Raw genomic sequence first — 20,458 nt, forward strand, 5'->3', positions numbered from 1 at the left:
CTGAGAACCTATCCTTTTACCAGATATGCGCAGTAATCAACGCTTTCCCATCTTGTTACTCGTTAAAAAACGATGATCTTCTACTGCAAAACCGCGACACCCAAAAAGATTTGACGAGACTGGGATTCGAACCCAGGCCCCGAAGGACTGCCGAGGATGATTAGCTTATAGGGGAAATCTTCTCCTTAAGACAGCATGTTAGACCGCTCCATCATCTCGCCAACGCGATAAATGTTTAATTTTTTTGAGATCATCAACATTTTCTGTTTCTGGAAGAAAAGGCGAAGATAGAAAAGAAATTTGAGGTGAATGTCCTAGTTGATGTGTATGAATGGGTGGAAACAAGCTGATAGTGATGTGAAGGTAGCTTGATCTAAGATATAAGAGCTAGTTCAATGTATCTACAACAGAGTGTTAATGCTCTTAGATGAAGGGCAAAAGGTGTATATTGAACTTGTCTTAGGGCTTTCCCGACAAAGGTCCAAGAAGATTATTGTAGTGGTGATGGAAAGATGGTAATTCGAATATGTGGAAAAAGAGTAAGCCAAAAACGAAATGAAAAAATGAAAAGAAAAGAAGAAAAGAAGAAAAAGATGATAAAGAACAAAAACAGAAAGAGAAAAGAGATGTGGGTAGGGTGGGAGAATTTCTTTCCCTTGCGTATATATAAATATTCTTTTTGTTTCTCCCTTCTATGACAAGTTTTAGCAAGAGACTTGCCTTTGTTCTAGAAGGAAAAGTTTATCACAGGATAGATTCATTCTCTTGTGCTCAAAATGATAGAGAGTTCTAGGAAATCCGGCAACATTGGAAAAAAAGGGGGTAGTCAAATTGTGGGACACACACATATACATGTACACACGGGATCGGAAACATTGAATACCAGGCCCCTCTTTTCCTGAAATATTGATGTTTGTCAAGATATGTGAGCACTACACTTGTGAGCAATATCGCCTCCTAAAGCATCGCCAATCAAAAGGTTGCGTAGTGAGGGGAATTTGCGCGCCCAAACATTCACGTACCAAAGATTGTGCGAGATACAGCAAGACGATTCCCTCTGGCTCTCGCCTTTCGGACAGACGGATATGTATTTGACATATATTATGAGACTGCATTGTGGTATCGAATAACATGATGCAATATGGATTCCTTTTATTGTCTCTCTTTTGGTCTTTCACGAATGTAACGGTTGATCCACTATGAAAGTACCGTTCGTCTGCACTTTAGCATGTTCACCAATATCTATCCAACTACAACGCAAAGTCATGTATATTAGCTATTTCCTTAGTGCTGTATCAGGTATGTTTTGACTTACCCATCAACTATTTGAGCTTGACCATCAACCCTTTCTAAAACACTCGGACCTCTAATCCAGATTTTACCATGAATCGGATGACCTTCTTCGGCTTCATATCCTTTATTTACATTTTCGCCTTTTAGTATGGCTTCTATGTTGGATGCAGGTGGACCAGAATGTACTTTATCTAGAATTTGTCTTTCACCCATTGTCGTAGTTGATGGTTTTTCTTCCCACATATCAACTTCTTTCAGAATATGATTAACACCAGGTGTTTGTAAATCATAGAAATGGGTGACGAATACTGGTCCAGCTGAATATGGTGAAGAATGTAATCTTGTTAAAGGCAACGAAAGTAATAAATGTGAAGCACCTAAAGCGCTAGGTGGTGGAGCATCTGCAGAGATCGATCAGATGTCAGCTAATCAGAACTTTGCAAGGGGTTATGGAATGAGCTCACCTCCTACCAAGATAACACCTCGTAACCGTTGCCCAGCGATACCACCTAGGACATTTTCTCTCATTCCGGACCATAATACTCTATCCCAGAGACTATCTCTATCTATGTGTCCAGCTCGAATAGAGTGGCCTTTATGTCTGGCAGCTAGACTAGCGAACGGATGAGAGGTAAAAGTATATTGTAATCGATTTAGAAGAGCATGATGGTGTTTTGGTGAGCTGGAAAAAAAAAGGAATTGTCGATGAGCGCATGATGAAAGTGGGGTTGTGTTTAGGATACTCACATGAATAGAATAGTAGGTTTGGGTAGACCTTTCTCCTTATCTGCCAAAACGCTCAATTCGGCAGCATGATCAATTTCTTCTGGGTCCCAAATAGGCTCACGATTCCCAATCAACCTGAAGCCGGCACCTTGAAAAGAGGAATTTGATTAGCATCACACTGCAGACTACTTGACCGATATCAGAACTCACCTGTCCAAATACTAGCCAAAGCAATGGTCATACCTAGGGGAGTTATCAAAGGGACCGCGCTAGCTACAGTATCGTTCAAAGCTGCCGAAGGTCGTTTATCTGCTGGGAACAAGGACAACAATGAAGCGATACCTGCTGTAACGTTCTATAAAGGATTGAATCGTGTAAGCTCGCGTTCATCATTCGAGCTCAAATTTGACAAAGCTTACTAGATGAGTTACTTTGGTAACAACAATTTCGTCGTTTTGATCAGAGTAATAATAACTATGTACATCTGCATAAGTACTTTCTACCTGTACGTGATTTTTAGCTTGAGGGGATTCTGCGATTTCCCATAAATCTTCCCAGTATTTAATTTGAATACCTTTTGATTTAGCTGTCTTGATAATAATTTCACTTGATTTTTCTGGGTCTCCAATTAACAAAATACCTATCTCACTGGAAGTCTCGTATGCTTGTTCGATAACATCATGTAACAAACTAAGATGAATAACTATTATTCCAGGTTGAGCATGATTTTTAGATTCCAAAGCTTGAGAGAGGAGATTAGGTTTAGGTAAGATGATTAAAGGTTTATCAGGTGTTGAAGAGATGGAAAGTAATAATAAAGGTAATGAAGTTGTAGGTGAAGGTGGAAGTAATGTTATTATACTTGATGGATCTTCTTTAGTTGATTTGATGTTTGGGAATAAAAGTGATAATCCAATTGGAATAAGTCGAATTATTTCGGATAAGCCTTCATCGGTGAGCTGAAGAATAGTGATAGTAAGCAGTAAAATTGATAGTGAGATAAAGGAACATAACTTACAGGTACATCAAGTATATATCTCTGTCTTGTGGATTCAGTAATTTTCGGACCATTGACAACATCTGAGACTACTTTGACTGAATTTGCGGGCCGAACGGTCAACTGCATTGAAAACATGATAAGTATGCTTATGACCTTGCTCAAAGGAGACAGATATAGATAGCTTACAGGTGCACCTTGTCCAGTAGCCCATGATCTATATACACCAGTTTCATTATTTTGCCTTATAGAGGATATATCACTTTGTTTACCCAATAAAAGAGGATGTACTAAAGGTTGTGGAGTTGAGAAGAATCTATGGTAGATAGCTAAAGTGGCTAAAGTAAAAAGCAAGAAGACAGTGAGGTTGTCTATTTCAATATCCATCTTGATGTATACCTTTTTCAATTAGTGGTGAAATTGACCAGAGTAATGTGGAATATAGAAAGTGAAAAGTTGACTTTATATATCATTTAGTGCAACTGTACTCGTACGCGTAATTCGCCTATCCTCGTAAGTTACATATATATACCGTAATACCAATTCACAAAGATCAAAAAAGGTCCGAGCGTCGCATAAGATAGGTGGAGGTCAGATTAACGTAACGTCTATTGACGATATGGACAGTGCAGTATTGCATTATCTTGTAGGTATTTATTTGTACTGCCTTTAAATCTTCTTCCTGGTAATGTCGATCAAGTTTGCTTAATTACAGCAAAATGAGTTCATCAGAACATACAGACGTATACTCAAATCATCCCTCAGAGTATTACCCGGGAAGTGAGCTGTCAGAGTTTGAGTGATCAAGTCAGTCATCGACTTAAAGCTGACTATCACCTGTATTCTGATTAGTCCGTCAGAGATCCAGACCCGGTGAGGCTCCTAAAGAGCAAGTTTATGATAAGACCAAAGATGCGTGAGTGATGCGAACGCTCTACAATACTCCTCGAAAAACAATAATATCTCTAACATAGCAATAATTCTCACTTCAAATTTTTAGATACGGCAATATCGTGACTGATAAACCAGCCAATCGAGCAATATTAACCTCACAGAAAAAGAGACTAGAACATGAACAAAAACTGAAAAAGCAACAAGAGGAAAAGCGATTAGGTCAATCATCTCAATCTAAATCGAATTCGAGAGGAAATTCACCAATTTCAACATTCAAACAAATAATACTTATAATATTATTTTTACCATTATTATCATCATTCTTAACTAAAACTTATACATTTGGATTATCACCATATTTTTTACCTACCTTGAGAAGATTTTGGAATGAAACTCCTTTAAATCCATATAGGATTGAAATGAAATTTTTTACACCTCAAGAATTATCTTTATATGATGGAACAAAAGAAAATCAACCTGTTTATTTAGCTATTGATGGTACAGTTTTTGACGTTTCTGCTAATAGAAGAATTTATGGTAAAGGTGGTAGTTATAACATGATGTGAGTTGACCTCGCCTCTTGAATGTTCCATTCCATCTTGAAAAGGATCTGTACCTTTTCTTATGAGAGTGATTGTGTCTATATGCTTGATTCTAACAAACTCAACCTCACATATCAGGGCAGGTAGAGATGCTTCAAGAGCTTTCACAACAGGCTGTTTCGAAACTCACTTAACTCATGATACTAGAGGTCTGACAGATGCCGAATTAGCAGTAAGTTCTCAGGACCACAATCCATATTGCACAAGTCTATATCCGTTTGCATAAATACTGATCAAGGTCCCTTCATACAGTCTCTCAAACATTGGAAATCGTTTTTTGCCGATCACGAAAAATATCGTAAAATAGGATATGTAAAAAATCCACGCTTAACAGACAGAGATCCAATACCAGAACCTTGTAGAGTAGCTGAACCTGAACCTCAACCACAATCTGAAATTCGTTCTCATCCCAACAGTCATGGTCATGGTAAAGGTCACGAACAGCATGCGCCTGGCGAAGCAGCTGCTAACAGAGGGAAAAGTAAACCTGGTCCGATACATGTACATTAAACTGAGTTAAAGCTTTGTTATGTATACATCTTATATTAATGCTACATTCCAACAATCGATATCTATGATCTAGTTAACTAGCTCGCAATAATGCAGTTTTTATCGTTTTCTCCCTGGCGGGGGAGGAGGCGGTAGACTGAATAAACCACCTCCTGTTGACGATGATGATGAGGATGAAGGGGTAGATTTTTTATTTTCACGTCCCGGTATGTTGATTTTAAAAGTTTGACCTTCTTTTAGTGAATAATCTTTTGGTGGTGCAGCAGGTTTAGAAGGCTCGGAAGGGTTTGAATCAGAAGATGATGTTGGATTAGATGATCTTTTGGCTACCGATTGGAGAGCAACCTATTATTTCGTTCAAGGTATACTGTGTTAGTATTTCATGTATATACCTGTACATATTCATTAAGGCGAACTTCTTCTGGATGAATTGATTTAGATTTCTGATGATATATTAACTTACCTGGAAATCAAATGCTTCTCCTCTTTCCTGAAATCCCATACCTATATAAGCTCTTTTACCACCTTCACCTTCAACTCTTAAAACAAAATATCTTGAACTATCTAAAACAGGTTCAACTTGTGACCAAGGTGTAGTATAATTTACTTGAGCAAACAATTCTCCTGTTCCTGAATCCTACAAAATCCATATAAATCAATCGATGAATTACGAAACCCTGCAGAAATACATGAAGATATGCTTAGAAGAGCTCACCTCTAACCGTATTTCACATCTTGATCCAATTTCTAAAACTCTTAATCTACCTTTCCATAAAAAAGCTTCGACATTCCAATCTGCTGCTTTATATCCTGATGAGGATGTTCGAGGAGGTACCTGATACACTACATAGAATGAATTTTCATGAGTATTCCAGCTCTTCAAGCGAGGATAGATGAAAACTACAAATGGTTTAGATCCAATAGCTAAGAGATATCGAACTTACCCATCACCTCCCTAGAAACGAACAAGACTGATTCGATTTCATCTGACAAGATATCCATTATGTACCTATCAAGGATTGTTGTCTATTTGTTAAAGTTTCTCTAGCAGGGGCGTAGACTTGACACTTTACTATTTATACTTGATTAATGTGGAATCGAACAGTAATTTGAACCCATAGATACAATATCAATAACATTTCTGGATTTACTCATATTTGATTGTCTCTACCAACTTGAAAGCTATGCGGGGTAAAGATACGGTACGTATATCTGACACGCGTTAAGCTTGTGCCTGAGTGATTGTGTTAAAATGGGTCGAATACATAAGATGGGTGGCAATACATTATATTACAGCATGATGACGACATACTATCCTTTGAGTGCATACCCAGTAGTTCCCCCTTCCCCCATACCATACCATACAATTGCATGTTCGAAACAAAAACTCGGTGTGACATGAGATATGTCGGACATGACCAAACAGACAAACACGCCATCGTGCAAAATACATAAATATACACTAATAACATAACTTGTTCTTACCTTTCTTTCCTTTCTTTTCAATATGACATCTATGAATCAAATTAATATGACCAAATCAAAGAACGAACAAGAACAAAGTGAGTAACGATAGCTGGTTTTATCAGTCGCCTTCTCTGGGCAGAGATTCATTGTACCCCTCTACATATATATTTTTGATTCACTATCGTAATCATCCTTACAAGGTCGTCAACAAGGTGGCCAATGAATACTGATATAACCTCTTTTCCTTCGTAACCACCAGGTTTCAATATTCTCCCTCACCCTGCTAAGAGTAACAACCCAGCAGATCTTACATCTGAGCCTGCTGAACACGGTGGACTTCAAAGTGCTTCATACAACGCTTATAATGCCAAAGGTCCACATATCCCAAGTCATGAGATTCAACAAGGTTTAGAAAAACCCAAAACTAGGGATGAAGTGAGTTTGCCCATTCTTCTGACCTTTCATATGCCTCAATTTTCAAGTACTGATACCTGAAATTCATTACAGTTGAAAGCCGAAGCTGAAAAGCTCAACTCATAATCTCCTTTTCAACCCTTGAAATGACCAATCAAGATAAGAGTAAAGTCTTAATGTCAGAAATAGTTGTATCACAAAACCCGATGATATGCAATGAAATGCTATGATGTTATATGCTATGAAACTACGAGATCACGGTTCTATCATTAAGACGAAATTATAATTTCATGCTTCAGCCATGAATCTAACCAACTATCACCCCTATCCTGATGAACGAAGCATCTGTGATTGAATTGCTCTTATGCTGGTTTGGCGAGACCACTTCAAGTATACATACCCCAGTGATCCTGCTCTAACGATGTCAGTTGTGGTTTAGGTGTATTTAAACCCATATTTATATCATCATCAATGAAGTATTTTGGTGGTATCGTTTCATTTTCTTGATCTTCAGGTATTGGACCTAGCTCTGATCCGGCGCCTAATTTCCATCTACCTTGATCTGCTTCTTCGACTGTTTCTGAGGGTGGCGGTGGATCAGTTTCTAGAGGAAGTATTAGGCGGAATCTATGGGAGAGAGAATCATACAGATTAGCATGGAACGGTAAGTGGGTGAATATAGATTGAATGGTCAAGGAGGACCTAGTCAGGCGAACTTTTCAAAAAAGGGAGAAAGGCGATATTGATTACACTCACGCATCTTTCTGATTTGAGTAGAATCGATGCAATCTCTTTTCTATTAAAAATCCCAATCTGTCATACAATGAAAGAGAAGGCTCATTATCGTATTCGGTTTCCAGAACAACCTGTTATTATAGTCATAGTCAGTCCGATAATCCGTAACGTTTCTAATTGACGCTTCCATATCTCACCTCATGTGCACCTCTACGAGCCATTTCGGTGATAGCTAATTCAACTAATCTACTAGCTACAAAAGATCAACAAGAGTCAGTCATGCTTGGCCAATAATTTCTCGTACTATTTTTCACACTTGGGTATATGTAGTTGTTATGGTCAATAAGTAGACTATACTCACCTATACCTCTCCTCCTCCAAGCTCTATCGACACTCAGCATAGCTATATAGCCTCTGTTCGTTTTTGCTCGGTGAAAATCCTGTTTACATATTATAGTTGCTATCGGATCTTTTGACGCCGGAAATGGAAAAACCTAAAGTGATAAATTCATCTATTATTATGAGCTAAGATATCGTTTGAAGAGGGGGTTATTCTCTCGATTATAGAATCATGTGCTCTGCTGGATATTAGATGATTGGACTTACAAGAAAAGCGAGGTGTGGCCTATATATTCTTTCCAATCAGCAAATCACGGTAATTTGATAGCCATATCAGAAATTCAGATCTGGAGGAAAGACAGACAGACAGACTTACCAGTCAATCAGGAAATATCTGAATGTGAAGACTGCATGATGAATAGATATATCAGTTGTTCCACTCTATATCCTTTTTCAGATCCGAGCTATATTCGATACCTACCATTATATCTGTAGATATATATACATATACATGTTGGTCAGTTCAGATGGAAGTATTGATATCTATCCATGTTTATACGGACCGAGAGATAAATATGAAATGTAAACTAACGGTTCAGATAATTCCTGTTCGACCAATCTCATCATACCCGGTAAATCAGTTTCTTCACTCTGGAATGTCCTATAAAATAATTCATCTCCCTTATCATCTATCAATACTTCAGGCTGTAATACATTTTGATCCTGAACCAAAGCTTTGGCTTTTCCTTTTCCGTTTATTTCAGGTTGGATTAACGTTGAATTATTGTTATTGTTGAGCTGTTGAGATGCCTGAAGAGACGAAATCATCTATATTGCTTTTTCAATTATTGATTGAATAGATATCTATCAAGTGATATTGAAGCGTTCTAGAAGAATAAAATGCAAGATATGGTGAACATTGCTGATTAACTTAAAGTTAACTTTGTAAAAGTCAAAACACCCGAGAACGCGTGTGGAGGTTGGTTAAATGCGACTTTTTAAGTTGACTTTGACTAACGATTGAAGACTGGTAATAATTCCACATTCTACAAATGTCAATGAATAATGATGCAGTCGTGGATCATCATATGGCTACCTCCATTCGTCTTCCTTCTAGTCATTCATGACATAACTGAAAATAGCAATAATCAACTGGATATAGCGGAAAGCCAACATCAACGTTTGACAAGTCTTCCTCCGCTGAAGTTCAACAAACTCGATCCTTGTGTCTCGTCTTTTAACCTTACATTTTGATTCCATCCGGTAGTATACACAATGTGCAACGTCTTTAACTTGAAGCTTGGCCGATACATCCAGTTATGACTGACAACAAACGGGCTCGATAACCCTTGAAATCTTCGTTTCCCAATATTGGTATCAGTCTATATAAATGCCTGCCAAACATGGCTTTCGGCGTCGGCGAGATGATGGAGCGGTCTAACATGCTGTCTTAAGGAGAAGATTTCCCCTATAAGCTAATCATCCTCGGCAGTCCTTCGGGGCCTGGGTTCGAATCCCAGTCTCGTCAAATCTTTTTGCGTTTCCGAACAAGGGAAGCTAAATAGTTTTTTTAGTTTTATAAGAAGTTTGATGGGATAAATGACTAAATGGAGCGGTGAATCAAGAGGTGTCAGAAGGCATTCATGTTTTGGCACAGAAGGATAGAGATCATTTAGCAGTCGGACGCTAATTAGCACCACAATCATATCCTTTTGACGTAATGAGCGAAAGTAGGAATCTTGGTATACCTGAATGTCATTATCTCGGTATAGAAGCGAAGCTATTAGTATTATGCATACACAAAGTGACAGTATCAAAATAATTCGTTAAATATGGAATGACCTGATGACCCGAAAACTAAATAGAACAATAAATGATAATTTTTGCCTGATAGTATGACAGGCCTTTTGATTTTCCATGGGGGTATCAAACTGAATCGGCCATGCAAGAATGCAATTGAAGAGAGAGGATGAGGAAAATGATAATGATGATCAAGTAGATGATTGATAGGTTTAATCGAAAGTGACTTTAGATCCTTCGCCTTTAACGATACCACCAGTTCGAGCACCACTGAAAAACAGATAAGTATATTAGCAAATTGTTGTAGGACAGAATTACTTAATGACCAACTCACCCTCTTGGAGGTCCACCTCGACCTCTACCTCCACCACCTCGTCCACCGAAACCACCTCTTCCACCTCTATCACCACCGAAACCACCTCTACCTCCACCTCTTCCACCACCTCGTCCACCACCACCTCTACCACCTCCGAAACCACCTCTATCACCATTATCTTTCTTTGGTGGAGCGAAATCGACTCTGATTGGTCTACCAGCAATAGCTTGACCGTTTAAGGCTTTAAGAGCAGCTGTAGCTGAATCAACATCACCGAATTGAACGTAACCGAAACCTTTTGGTGCACCAGTATCTCTATCTGTAACTAATCTAACAGATTGAACATCACCATGTTCACCGAAAGCTTCGTAAATTTGATCTTCAGTAATTGAAAATGATAATGAACCAATGAATAATGTTTCAGCTGGAGGTGATTGTTGATCACCGAAAGCTTTAGCTCTCTTTTCAACTGCTTGTTGAGGGTTTCTTGCGGTAGCGTAATTTACTCTAATGGCTCTACCATCAATTTCGTGACCGTTCTTTTCAATTGCTTTAGCAGATGATTCAAGATCGTTGAATTCAACGTAACCGAAACCTCTTGATTTTTGTGAATCTCTATCGAAGACTACTCGGGCTGATGCAACTTCACCACAGTCTTCGAATTCAGATTTGAGCCAGTCGTTATCGACATTCCATGAAAGTTGTCCGACGAAAACGTTGGTGGATGCTTCTTCGTTATCCTCAGCTCTGGCTTTTTTGGCGGGAGCAGGGGCAGCAGCTTCTTCTTCGTCTTCAGCCTTTCGTTTACCTATATTATGCGACGGATCAGGTTAGTTATACAACTTATGTTTAAGCCTTGAACGACTGACCGTTAGTTTTTGGTTCTTCTTTGGCTTCTTCAGCAGATTCTTCTTCATCTGAGCTTGAATCAGAGTCGGAATCGGAATCACTATCAGAAGACTATACGATAGATTAGCTCACAAGACCAAAACATCACGGTAAGAATTAGTATGAAACACTTACTTCTTCTTTAGCTTCTACCTTCTTTTCTTCAGCTTTAGCGGCTGGTTTAGCTTCTTCATCATCAGAAGAATCAGAGTCAGAGTCAGAATCGGATGATTCAGAGTCTGATGATTCTTCTTTTTTCTGTAGCACGAAGTCGAGATTAGAGGTCGATCTCGCTGAGGCATAAAAAGGAGGAGAGAATGGAGACTTACAGCGGCAGCGGCAGGGGCAGCGGCGGCAGCTGGTTTAGCTTCTTCTTCATCTGAAGATGATTCTTCACTTGAAGAGTCTTCTGAGTCAGATTCAGATTCAGATTCAGATTCAGAACTTGAACTTTCTGATGGTGGTGGAGTAGGAGTCTTGGCTTTCTTAGACTTTTTTGATTTTTTCTCCTCCTGCAATTGTACGATAATCAATTAGTACTATGTATCTTGTACATCATGAGACCAAGGTTAGCTTGCAATAGGAAAACTCACTTTAGCAGCGACAGGAGCAGTAGCTACTTTTTCACCATCTTTTTTAGACTTTTTCAAAGCCTTTTTATCGGCGTTGTCTTTAGCTGCGGCAGCAACTGGAGCGGATTTTGATGACTTGGCCATTTTTATTAGTTGCGTTTTTGTTTTTTTAATATACGGAAAGGGGAGGGAAAAAGAGGATGGAAGAAAAAAGAGAGAAAAAAGGTTAGATACAGAGGTTGAAAGATAAAAGTAAGAGTAGGTGGGTGGGGTATCGGTTGGTCAGACAAACAGTACGCTGAGTGAGGGGGTGGATCGTAAAACTTTACAAAAATATTACAATACTGAAAAAATAATCAGAAAATCTTATCACCGGATGCGGACATCGCCGATTGATGAAAATCTTCTGTCACGTTATCATTAGTGGCGAAATGAGCAATATGCACGTGACCAGTTATGTAGCCCGTCACCGCATGCCTTGTATAGCTATAATGGCTTGTATGCCTAAGTTCGCCTAAAACCATGTTACGTATAAGGATGGTATGGAACTATTCGGCCGTTGAAATCCGCTAAAAACAAGTAACTTAGAGAAATGAGAAATGATGCAGCAGTATGCTCATTGTTTGATGGCCCTGGTAAACTCAAAGGTCGAAAACGAAACACATCCACAATACCTTTTCTTACATCTCATCTTTGGTCATACATATCCTTGATAAATCTTAAAATACCCAAATACAATCCTTAAAAAACGGTAACGATGTTCTCACGATCAGCATCCCGAAGTGTAGCCTCTTCTCTCAGGTCATTCCAAGTAAGTCAGCTTATAGCTCCCGCAAACTCTGTTATAACTGTGAACAAGAATGTAAAAGCTAAATTTGTGATTTCGGTTATATCAGGCTCCTGTTAGATATTACAACTCTGCTTTCCAATCTTCCACTCCTACATCTGCTTTTGCAGGTAAGAAAGGTCCAGATGTAGGTCATAAATGTATATCAATTTAACAAGGAAAAGGTGGAGCTAATCGGCTTTACTCTATAGGGAAACTACACTGTTACTTTGATTCCAGGTGATGGTATCGGTCCAGAGATTGCTCAAAGTGTAAAAGAAATCTTCGCTGCTGCCAAAGTAAGTTGGAGGAAATGAAAATTCACTTGGAAGAGTATATATATTGACGGTGTGTTTACCAATTAGGCTCCAATTAAATGGGAAGAAGTAGATGTTACACCTATTCTCAAAAATGGTAAAACCGTTATCCCAGATGATGCTGTTGACTCCATCAAGAAAAACACTGTTGCTCTTAAAGGTCCTCTCGCTACCCCAAGTACGTGACATTAGTATTATATCGATTATACAGACCTCTCTATCCTCCCTTTGCCAATCCATGGACTCCATTCAATGCCTTTGGTTAATTCCCAACTCTGGCTTTTCACGAACATGCTAACTCCTCAACCTCATAACAGTCGGAAAAGGTCACGTATCCCTCAACTTAACCCTCAGACGAACATTCTCCCTTTTCGCCAACGTACGACCATGTGTATCCATCCAAGGTTACAAAACAGCTTACGACAATGTAAACACTGTATTGATCCGAGAGAACACAGAAGGAGAATACTCTGGTATCGAACACGAGGTGAGTTGATGAGGTTGGTCGGACTTATCAATCTCCTGATGACAACTGAGATTTGCTTGAATAGATTGTTGATGGTGTAGTACAAAGTATCAAACTTATCACTCGAGAAGCATCTGAACGTAAGTCATTACCTATAATGCGATTCTAGCACAGAAATAACAAAGACCCACATAGGTGTCGCTCGATACGCTTTCCACTACGCTTCAGAAAATGGCCGAAACAAGGTAACTGCTGTCCACAAAGCCAGTGTTATGTACGTTGATTAGTTTTTACGTCAATTGCACAAAACCATGAAGGAAGAGCTGACGTAGAGCTATAGGAAAATGTCCGACGGAATGTTCTTAACTGCTTGTCGGGAAGTTGCTAAAGAATACCCAAACATCGCTTACAGTGAAGATATACTTGATAGAGTCTGTTTGAGAGTAAGTACTTTTTCGAATGTTTACCTAACTGTCTCAACAGCTGATATGCGAGGGTTATCTGTAGATCGCTACCGACCCTACACCTTTCGCTGACCAAGTCATGGTCATGCCAAATCTGTGAGTCCCTTTGGCTGCGAAGGATTGGCCCGTTTGTCGGATGAGCAGCTAATTTATCAATCGCTATAGTTACGGTGATATCTTGTCTGATTTATCAGCTGGTTTGATTGGTGGTCTTGGTCTTACACCATCAGGTAACATTGGTAGAGTAGGTCGTCAGCGGTTTTTAAACTGGCAGAAGCTGACTATATCCATTGCATAGGATGCTTCCATTTTCGAAGCCGTCCACGGTTCCGCTCCTGATATTGAAGGTAAAGGTCTTGCCAACCCTACCGCTCTCCTTCTCTCTTCTTTAATGATGCTTCGGTGAGTAAATTCAACTTCCGTGATGGGGATGATTTGCTTTGCAAGCTGATTCTTTAATGACACAGACACATGGGTCTCTTCGAACTTGCTGACAAGATCGAAAAAGCTGCTCTTTCAGTAAGTTTCTTGCATATCAGCATTCTGCACATCAGATATAGCCGCTGGCAGTTATCTGTCTTCGATGCTTGATAATGTGTCTGTTACGATAAAGTTTTAGCAATGCTAATATACGTTCTATATAGACCATTGCTGAAGGTAAAGCCATCACTCGAGATCTCGGTGGTAAATCCGGTACACGAGAATACACCGACGCTATCCTTGCTAAACTCAAGTAAATATAACAACAATGCTGGATCTGTACATCTTGTCTTAAGTAAAATAGTAACAAAACATCTACAATGCAATCTCATTGGGAATGATCGCTCAGACAGCTTCTTGAACAGTCCGATATATTCGGGGAAGGTAAAGGTCTAATTCAGTTTTTACAGCTTGACATAGTACCGGTAGTTTGGGATTTACTGCCATCGGTTATCTAACTTGATATTTAGCGGTCCGTTTGTCTTTCCTTTACAACGCTTGTGTTAATTAATTTTACCATTCCCATGAACTATAAAAGGATGAGGCTCAAAGGATATATGCTTGAAGTCAAACGAAATCAATGAAAGATATAGATGGCTGTTCACAGATTAGTCGCTCCTTTCGGTCTATTTCCATTTAACGGAAGCTTTTGACTCTGTTGGGTACGGATGAAAAGAAAAACAATTGATATTAGAATTCCTATTGAATCGAAGGCTTGTTGACACACTTACACACAATAAAACCTGAATTCAATCGAGAACTCAGGCTGAAACATCAAACTTATCATTAAGGTTATGACGATATACCTTTTCGACATTAGGAAATACTACTGTATAGTGTGTGAGATAACGTTCAATCGACTCTGTTGGTCTATCAAAATAGACTGACTAATTTAGCATAACCTTCTTACTTTTATAATTAATATAGTGTAGTGGGTTTCAAAATATGACGTCGTACTACCTCATAAAATGGCACATCTGAGGTTGTATCACCCTCTCGACATACAATCTCTGTTTGTAGGCGTGCTCTCACATGATATGGGATGGTGAATGTTTGCGAGAATAGTTCCTGTTCAGATGGTATGATGAACGGCTCCTCCAACATTTCAGTTATTGATCCTCGCTCACGAGCAGACAAAGTCTTGATTCTTCGTTGTTCTTATTTTGCAGATAAAGGCCATCTTCACAATCCTTTAACTCAATAACGCTCATTCGACAAGTCAACCCATTAGCTCTCTTTCAGCGTTAGATATTGCAACATCATAGAGCATACCGCCTGTATGTCAGTATACCTCAAGAGATACCTTGCAGTATATTGACAAAATCGACCCTTAAAACATAGTTACAATACTCGATTCCGAAAGATCAAGCGGACATAACAATATTGAACAACAAATGGTGTCAATTTGAAAGAAATCAGCCTCCCATATATTAATTTCAACAACCTGTATTCGTACAAGCGATTCAACCTTGGAATTCTAAAATCGATCCCCCAATTTCCGTACTTCATCTCCCATCAGTCATCTGTTGGACCACTAAAGTGTTGGGATAGTATACTCTGAAGCCGATCGCGATCTATAAAGAGAAAACCAGACGATACGAACATTGGTTCAAGCACTTAAGCGCATTATATTGTTGTATAGCGCAACCAAGAAAGAGAAAATAAGCTCGAACAGTAACTCTCAAATTAATAGGAAGTATTTCGAAAACCTAATACTCTTCTTCGTTGTCTCCAACCAAAATCACATTAAATAAACTCGCTTGAAGGAGAACATTACAGATTTGATCAAAATTCACCAACGACACGACCTGTTTGAACCAATTCCAATTCGACTTGATTTCAGCGTTCCCATTTCCTAGAGTTCACCTTCAATACTTTATATGCGCCTACGTAAATTTGCCGACTTGGCCGAGTTCCATAATCAATCCGTCTGCTATCAACGTAGTTCAAGTAAACCAAGAAAATTATATCAGTTGAAACGCCTCTATAAACACGAAAATCTCAACTCAAAAAACGCCTCAAGAAGTCATATCTTAATAGTTCCAAAGGTTTGGCTTTCTAAAGCTTGATCAGAAATCAGTGTTCTTGTAGAGAACGAAAACGAAAGCGTTGGTGCAGCATGTTGACTTGACCTTTCTTCGATTGATAAGCCAGAAGAAAGTCAAGGGTCCACGGGAAAAACAAAGTTTAAGCTAGAATCATTTCATTATTTTAGCTGGTTACATCCTCAAAACTGTAAGTCAAATTGACAAGCACACTCTTCTCGCCTGTTGGGATATACAAGGTTGTCATTCGATCACTAAAATCCAAGAGTTTGTCTCGATCTAATACTTCCAAATATCAAAGAAGGAACGATCTTCCTGGTCAATACCCGACTAGAAAAAGTGTAAAAGTAAAAGTGAAATTACGCGTCTTGACGTTATTTTTTCTCGTTACTGTAGTTACCATTCTTTCAAAATCACAAAGGCGTTTTTACTGTTTGTAAAATTCTGTTTCTTTTTTGTTTTTTTCGATTTCTGGGTATCAAGTTAAGCATACCTTACCTTACAAATTCGACTGCGAAAAGCCGTGTTAAGAGTAAAGTTTCAACATTCGGCATCATTGTCAATCGTAACGGTACCAAGAGGAACAAGAACAACCAAGAACAGCACAAGAGAAAGATAGGTGAGTCGTCGCGTAAGAGGCGTTTTTTTTTTGTTTTGGTTCTGTCCATGCCGTTATTCTAGGATTCAAAAGAAAAGTTCATCTCGAGTTTTATCTTGTCGTCAATGGGTTACTCTGTTCAACCGGTCCTCTTCTCCCCGCCTGCGTGCTTTTTATTCGAAGTTTGCAGCTTCAGCACTACCTTCATCGTGTGATGCCAATTCAGTCAATCTGATGCAGGCATATACCGTTATATCGATATTGTGTGAACATCACGCTATCATGATGTTGATGATGATCTTGCAATTTTTTAACTGGGTTGATGTAGTGCCTTTTCTTTCCCTAGTTCAACAACAACATCTCGGAGCAGTTGTACCGGTTTACCCTTAACCCAAACCGAAAAAAATCCCTCAACAGCATCAGATCATCTCCTTCACCTTATCATCATCATCATCATCATCATAAAACCAAAAGCGAAAAGACGCGTTGATCTGGAAAAAAAGGAGATACTTATATAATTGATCCTTGTATCCAGAAATCATTGTTTTCACCCAAAGATTTCTTTTCATTCAGTTTCTCTTTACTTCAAGATAAGTATCGCACTTTGAATCAGGTGAGTATTAATTTCAGTTTCATTTGTGATACAATCGAATTTAACCTCATTGATACCCTCTCCTTTATCGTCCTCTCCCACTCTCCCTCTATCCTTGAGAGAAAATCTCCGCGAAAACATTAAACGCGACTTCGCACTTCAACTTTGATTCACTCTATTTGACCCTGATCAACGTCATTCCCATAAGATTCATTATTGTTTAAAGCAGTTTATACAGTAATTATACTTGATTTTATTGGTTTGTTTGACCTTTTTTTGCGTCTTTAGTGTGTTTTGCTTTGGCTTAGCTTGCTTAGCATAGCATACTAAGGTATTTATCTTCAGATTGATCATCATACTTTTTTAATTGAATATATGATGATCTAAAATCAATGTTGCGGACTTGACCTCGGATTCTTTCTTTTTGCATTGCCCCCCCTTCCCTCCCCTGTTCTCATTGACTTTATCATTAAACACTGCTTACTAACCATTCATACTAGCTTCATCGTTATAGCTTCAGCTTTTTACGTCCTACATTCTTTTTAGAAATATACACTCCTTTTTATAATAACCTATTATACTTTCGAACTGGGAAGAAAGGAAAAGAATTTCAACCGTAGATCTCAACTCAAATATAGAACATCCTTTCATTTAGTTACATCATACCGGATATCAAACAACTTATCAGGAGATAGCTAAAATAGCCCATATCATCAGCCCGCAGCACAACGTTATCGCCTCTCTACCGATTTCTCACTCCACGTTGATAACCACTTTTGAGAGTGAAGTACGGACAAGACATAGCTGAACGACAATATCCCAACAAACAATAACCTCGACGTTAAATTGTGGTATCGAATACTATATTTACGCTCAGACCATTCAAAGCTCGGAGAAAGATCGCCGGGACAACGTCACTTGATATTACAGTACACAGGATTATACAATATACATCCACCTGAAACAATTAGATTGGTAACTCATCTGATCAACATATATTGCCACGGTATAACCACGACTTTCTTAATTAACCGGGAGTAAGTGGCGTCATTTACCATCAAGTGTAAACAACCTCGATATCATCAACTGTCACCAAGCATTCGAAGACCGTGACCAAGAATATACATTGGATACTGGATATAACAATAAAGCTTTGACTAAAGCGGAGAGGAACAAACGTATTGGGAAGAAGGTTTTACTTTTACTTATCGTTATCTTCTGGAACACTTCCACAATTAAATAGACTAATCTGCATTTCCAGAGTTCAAGCAACCCAACAAGATGTCATACTTTTCTGACACTTCATCAACATGTTCCGCACCACCTTTAACACCATCTCCATATCAATCCAACTCAAACGATTCCCATTCGTATTCGTCGCCTACACCTAATTACGACGGTTCCACCACATCACCACCACCATCAATCAGAAATTATTCATCCGAGTTAATCAGAAAAATGTCTGTAGGTTTGAATGCAGCAATGAAAGATCTAAAAGATGATAGAGGTGGACCAGAAAGAAAATTTGATGTTGAATATGGATATGATGAAGATCCGATAGAAAGACATGTTAGATTATTCTTAACACCTAGAAAACTTCCTAGCGATAGAAATACATTATCATCAAAAGCATTACCTGAATTAGGTCTGAGACCAATAACTTCATCTGTACCTCAACCATCAAAGTCTAAACATCTTTCACATATCACAACGGGAACATCGAATAAACCAGAAAAGATAGTTCCTGCAACTGCACCTAGACCTTTACCACTGAAACAGAAAGAACCTAATATGTCACATGCCACTTCATTAAAACAAACACAGACTAATGACAATAGATATTCAACAATGACTGAACAAGAAGAATTATTTAGACCTGGGTTAATACATTTCCAAAAATCAGATTCTACCTCATCATCATTTTCAGCTACTGGACCATCATCAGCAGGTTCATCATCATTATTACCACCTAGACCACCATATTCAAGGTATAATTCCAACCTGTCAAATGGTTCCGCAACTAGTGTAATGTCTGAAGATTCTTTTGAAGTTATGAAAGCTGAAGATATAGTTAGTATGTATGGTAATTTTAATGTTAAATCAGTTTCAACAAATCAAAAAGAAGATCCATTCGAATTTGATTATACGGATTATCAGTATCAAGTGCAAGATGGTGAACATGAAGATGAAGAAGAGCTGAATATTGGTTCAGATAGATCTTCAATGTTTTCAAATGCAACTACAGATACGATTAGACCCACTGCAACAAACCAATCCCCACAGGTATCACAACAACAGCAGCAGCAGCAACAGCGTCCACCTACACTACCCTCACGTCCATCATTCACTAGAAAACGATCTAGAGTACATCCGTACGAAACTTCAAATTCGCATCAGATAACTGGATTAACACCTCTGAATCCCAGTTCCAACGTTGGATCAATGAGCCCTGGAGGAGGATTCGAATTTGAAGATGAACCACATTGGTTAAGTAGTAGAACAGTAAGCGAACAGATGGTTGCTCAAGCTGGATTAAGATGTCAAAGACAAAGGGTTGGAGCTGTTAGACGATAACTTGAAAAAGTTATTTTTAGAATTAGAATATATAGATTGAAAACACGATTAGATTAATGACCCCTTCAACGACCAATATACACGAAATTTGCTACGAGACTATTTTCATTTGAATTTAAATATAAATCCTGGATTATGATGTTTTACATGTCTATCCTTCTTCTACCTTTTTTGATTTTATTTTTCATAACATAAAGAGGACTGTGTCTTTCATATTCATTTTCTGTTTCTTCATGTTGTCATACTTTTCAAGGGATGTCCCATCATTGTACAGTATTGACGCGAAAATCGTAGCTGTGCTTAAATTTCTCCATTTGTATAATTTTGGGACTTTTTCTTTCTTTGTTATACAAAAAAAAACACGATACACGTCTGTTTTTTTGATGTTGACATCATTACTTTCTATCCCATATCTTATATAGTATACAATGCAATGATAAATGGCAAAAGTTATTGAACACGATCACTATGGCAACTCCTCATGATGTTTTTCGGTATATGCGTTTTGTTTTTCAAAGATATCATTTTCGAGATTGACATTAA

At 38.5% G+C, this 20,458-nt stretch overlaps 8 protein-coding genes across 8 annotated transcripts; 4 read left to right on the plus strand and 4 right to left on the minus strand.

Annotated features, from left to right (window-relative positions):
• Positions 1 to 1,174: 1,174 nt before the first annotated feature.
• Positions 1,175 to 3,403, minus strand: L201_005089 (uncharacterized protein; the record flags this gene model as incomplete). Its single annotated transcript, XM_066220822.1, has 8 exons — positions 1,175 to 1,250; positions 1,316 to 1,694; positions 1,758 to 1,975; positions 2,041 to 2,167; positions 2,230 to 2,374; positions 2,439 to 2,978; positions 3,038 to 3,139; positions 3,206 to 3,403. The coding sequence occupies 8 exons, from the start codon at positions 3,401 to 3,403 to the stop codon at positions 1,175 to 1,177; spliced, it is 1,785 nt and encodes a 594-aa protein (XP_066076919.1).
• Positions 3,404 to 3,735: 332 nt separating this feature from the next.
• L201_005090 (uncharacterized protein) lies at positions 3,736 to 5,022 on the plus strand (the record flags this gene model as incomplete). Its single annotated transcript, XM_066220823.1, has 5 exons — positions 3,736 to 3,796; positions 3,869 to 3,932; positions 4,017 to 4,472; positions 4,591 to 4,684; positions 4,765 to 5,022. 5 exons carry the CDS (start codon positions 3,736 to 3,738, stop codon positions 5,020 to 5,022), a joined length of 933 nt encoding a protein of 310 aa, XP_066076920.1.
• A 99-nt stretch (positions 5,023 to 5,121) lies between these two features.
• L201_005091 (uncharacterized protein) lies at positions 5,122 to 6,024 on the minus strand (the record flags this gene model as incomplete). The annotated part of the gene is made up of 4 exons (XM_066220824.1): positions 5,122 to 5,367; positions 5,486 to 5,659; positions 5,738 to 5,865; positions 5,967 to 6,024. 4 exons carry the CDS (start codon positions 6,022 to 6,024, stop codon positions 5,122 to 5,124), a joined length of 606 nt encoding a protein of 201 aa, XP_066076921.1.
• A 505-nt stretch (positions 6,025 to 6,529) lies between these two features.
• On the plus strand, positions 6,530 to 7,029 carry L201_005092 (uncharacterized protein; the record flags this gene model as incomplete). The annotated part of the gene is made up of 3 exons (XM_066220825.1): positions 6,530 to 6,584; positions 6,749 to 6,924; positions 6,997 to 7,029. The coding sequence occupies 3 exons, from the start codon at positions 6,530 to 6,532 to the stop codon at positions 7,027 to 7,029; spliced, it is 264 nt and encodes an 87-aa protein (XP_066076922.1).
• Positions 7,030 to 7,289: 260 nt separating this feature from the next.
• Positions 7,290 to 8,805, minus strand: L201_005093 (uncharacterized protein; the record flags this gene model as incomplete). The annotated part of the gene is made up of 7 exons (XM_066220826.1): positions 7,290 to 7,530; positions 7,660 to 7,769; positions 7,836 to 7,891; positions 8,000 to 8,132; positions 8,245 to 8,263; positions 8,354 to 8,384; positions 8,541 to 8,805. 7 exons carry the CDS (start codon positions 8,803 to 8,805, stop codon positions 7,290 to 7,292), a joined length of 855 nt encoding a protein of 284 aa, XP_066076923.1.
• A 1,184-nt stretch (positions 8,806 to 9,989) lies between these two features.
• On the minus strand, positions 9,990 to 11,697 carry L201_005094 (uncharacterized protein; the record flags this gene model as incomplete). Its single annotated transcript, XM_066220827.1, has 6 exons — positions 9,990 to 10,047; positions 10,112 to 10,901; positions 10,963 to 11,053; positions 11,117 to 11,239; positions 11,311 to 11,493; positions 11,575 to 11,697. The coding sequence occupies 6 exons, from the start codon at positions 11,695 to 11,697 to the stop codon at positions 9,990 to 9,992; spliced, it is 1,368 nt and encodes a 455-aa protein (XP_066076924.1).
• A 613-nt stretch (positions 11,698 to 12,310) lies between these two features.
• Positions 12,311 to 14,363, plus strand: L201_005095 (isocitrate dehydrogenase, NAD-dependent; the record flags this gene model as incomplete). The annotated part of the gene is made up of 13 exons (XM_066220828.1): positions 12,311 to 12,364; positions 12,450 to 12,527; positions 12,592 to 12,678; positions 12,745 to 12,874; positions 13,014 to 13,183; positions 13,248 to 13,302; positions 13,358 to 13,436; positions 13,503 to 13,605; positions 13,670 to 13,722; positions 13,792 to 13,870; positions 13,925 to 14,028; positions 14,094 to 14,145; positions 14,271 to 14,363. The coding sequence occupies 13 exons, from the start codon at positions 12,311 to 12,313 to the stop codon at positions 14,361 to 14,363; spliced, it is 1,137 nt and encodes a 378-aa protein (XP_066076925.1).
• A 4,259-nt stretch (positions 14,364 to 18,622) lies between these two features.
• L201_005096 (uncharacterized protein) lies at positions 18,623 to 19,915 on the plus strand (the record flags this gene model as incomplete). The annotated part of the gene is made up of 1 exon (XM_066220829.1): positions 18,623 to 19,915. One exon carries the CDS (start codon positions 18,623 to 18,625, stop codon positions 19,913 to 19,915), a length of 1,293 nt encoding a protein of 430 aa, XP_066076926.1.
• Between the last annotated feature and the right edge of the window lie 543 nt (positions 19,916 to 20,458).

The sequence above is a fragment of the Kwoniella dendrophila genome, chromosome 6 (assembly GCF_036810415.1).
Source record: "Kwoniella dendrophila CBS 6074 chromosome 6, complete sequence".
Classification (NCBI taxonomy): domain Eukaryota; kingdom Fungi; phylum Basidiomycota; class Tremellomycetes; order Tremellales; family Cryptococcaceae; genus Kwoniella; species Kwoniella dendrophila.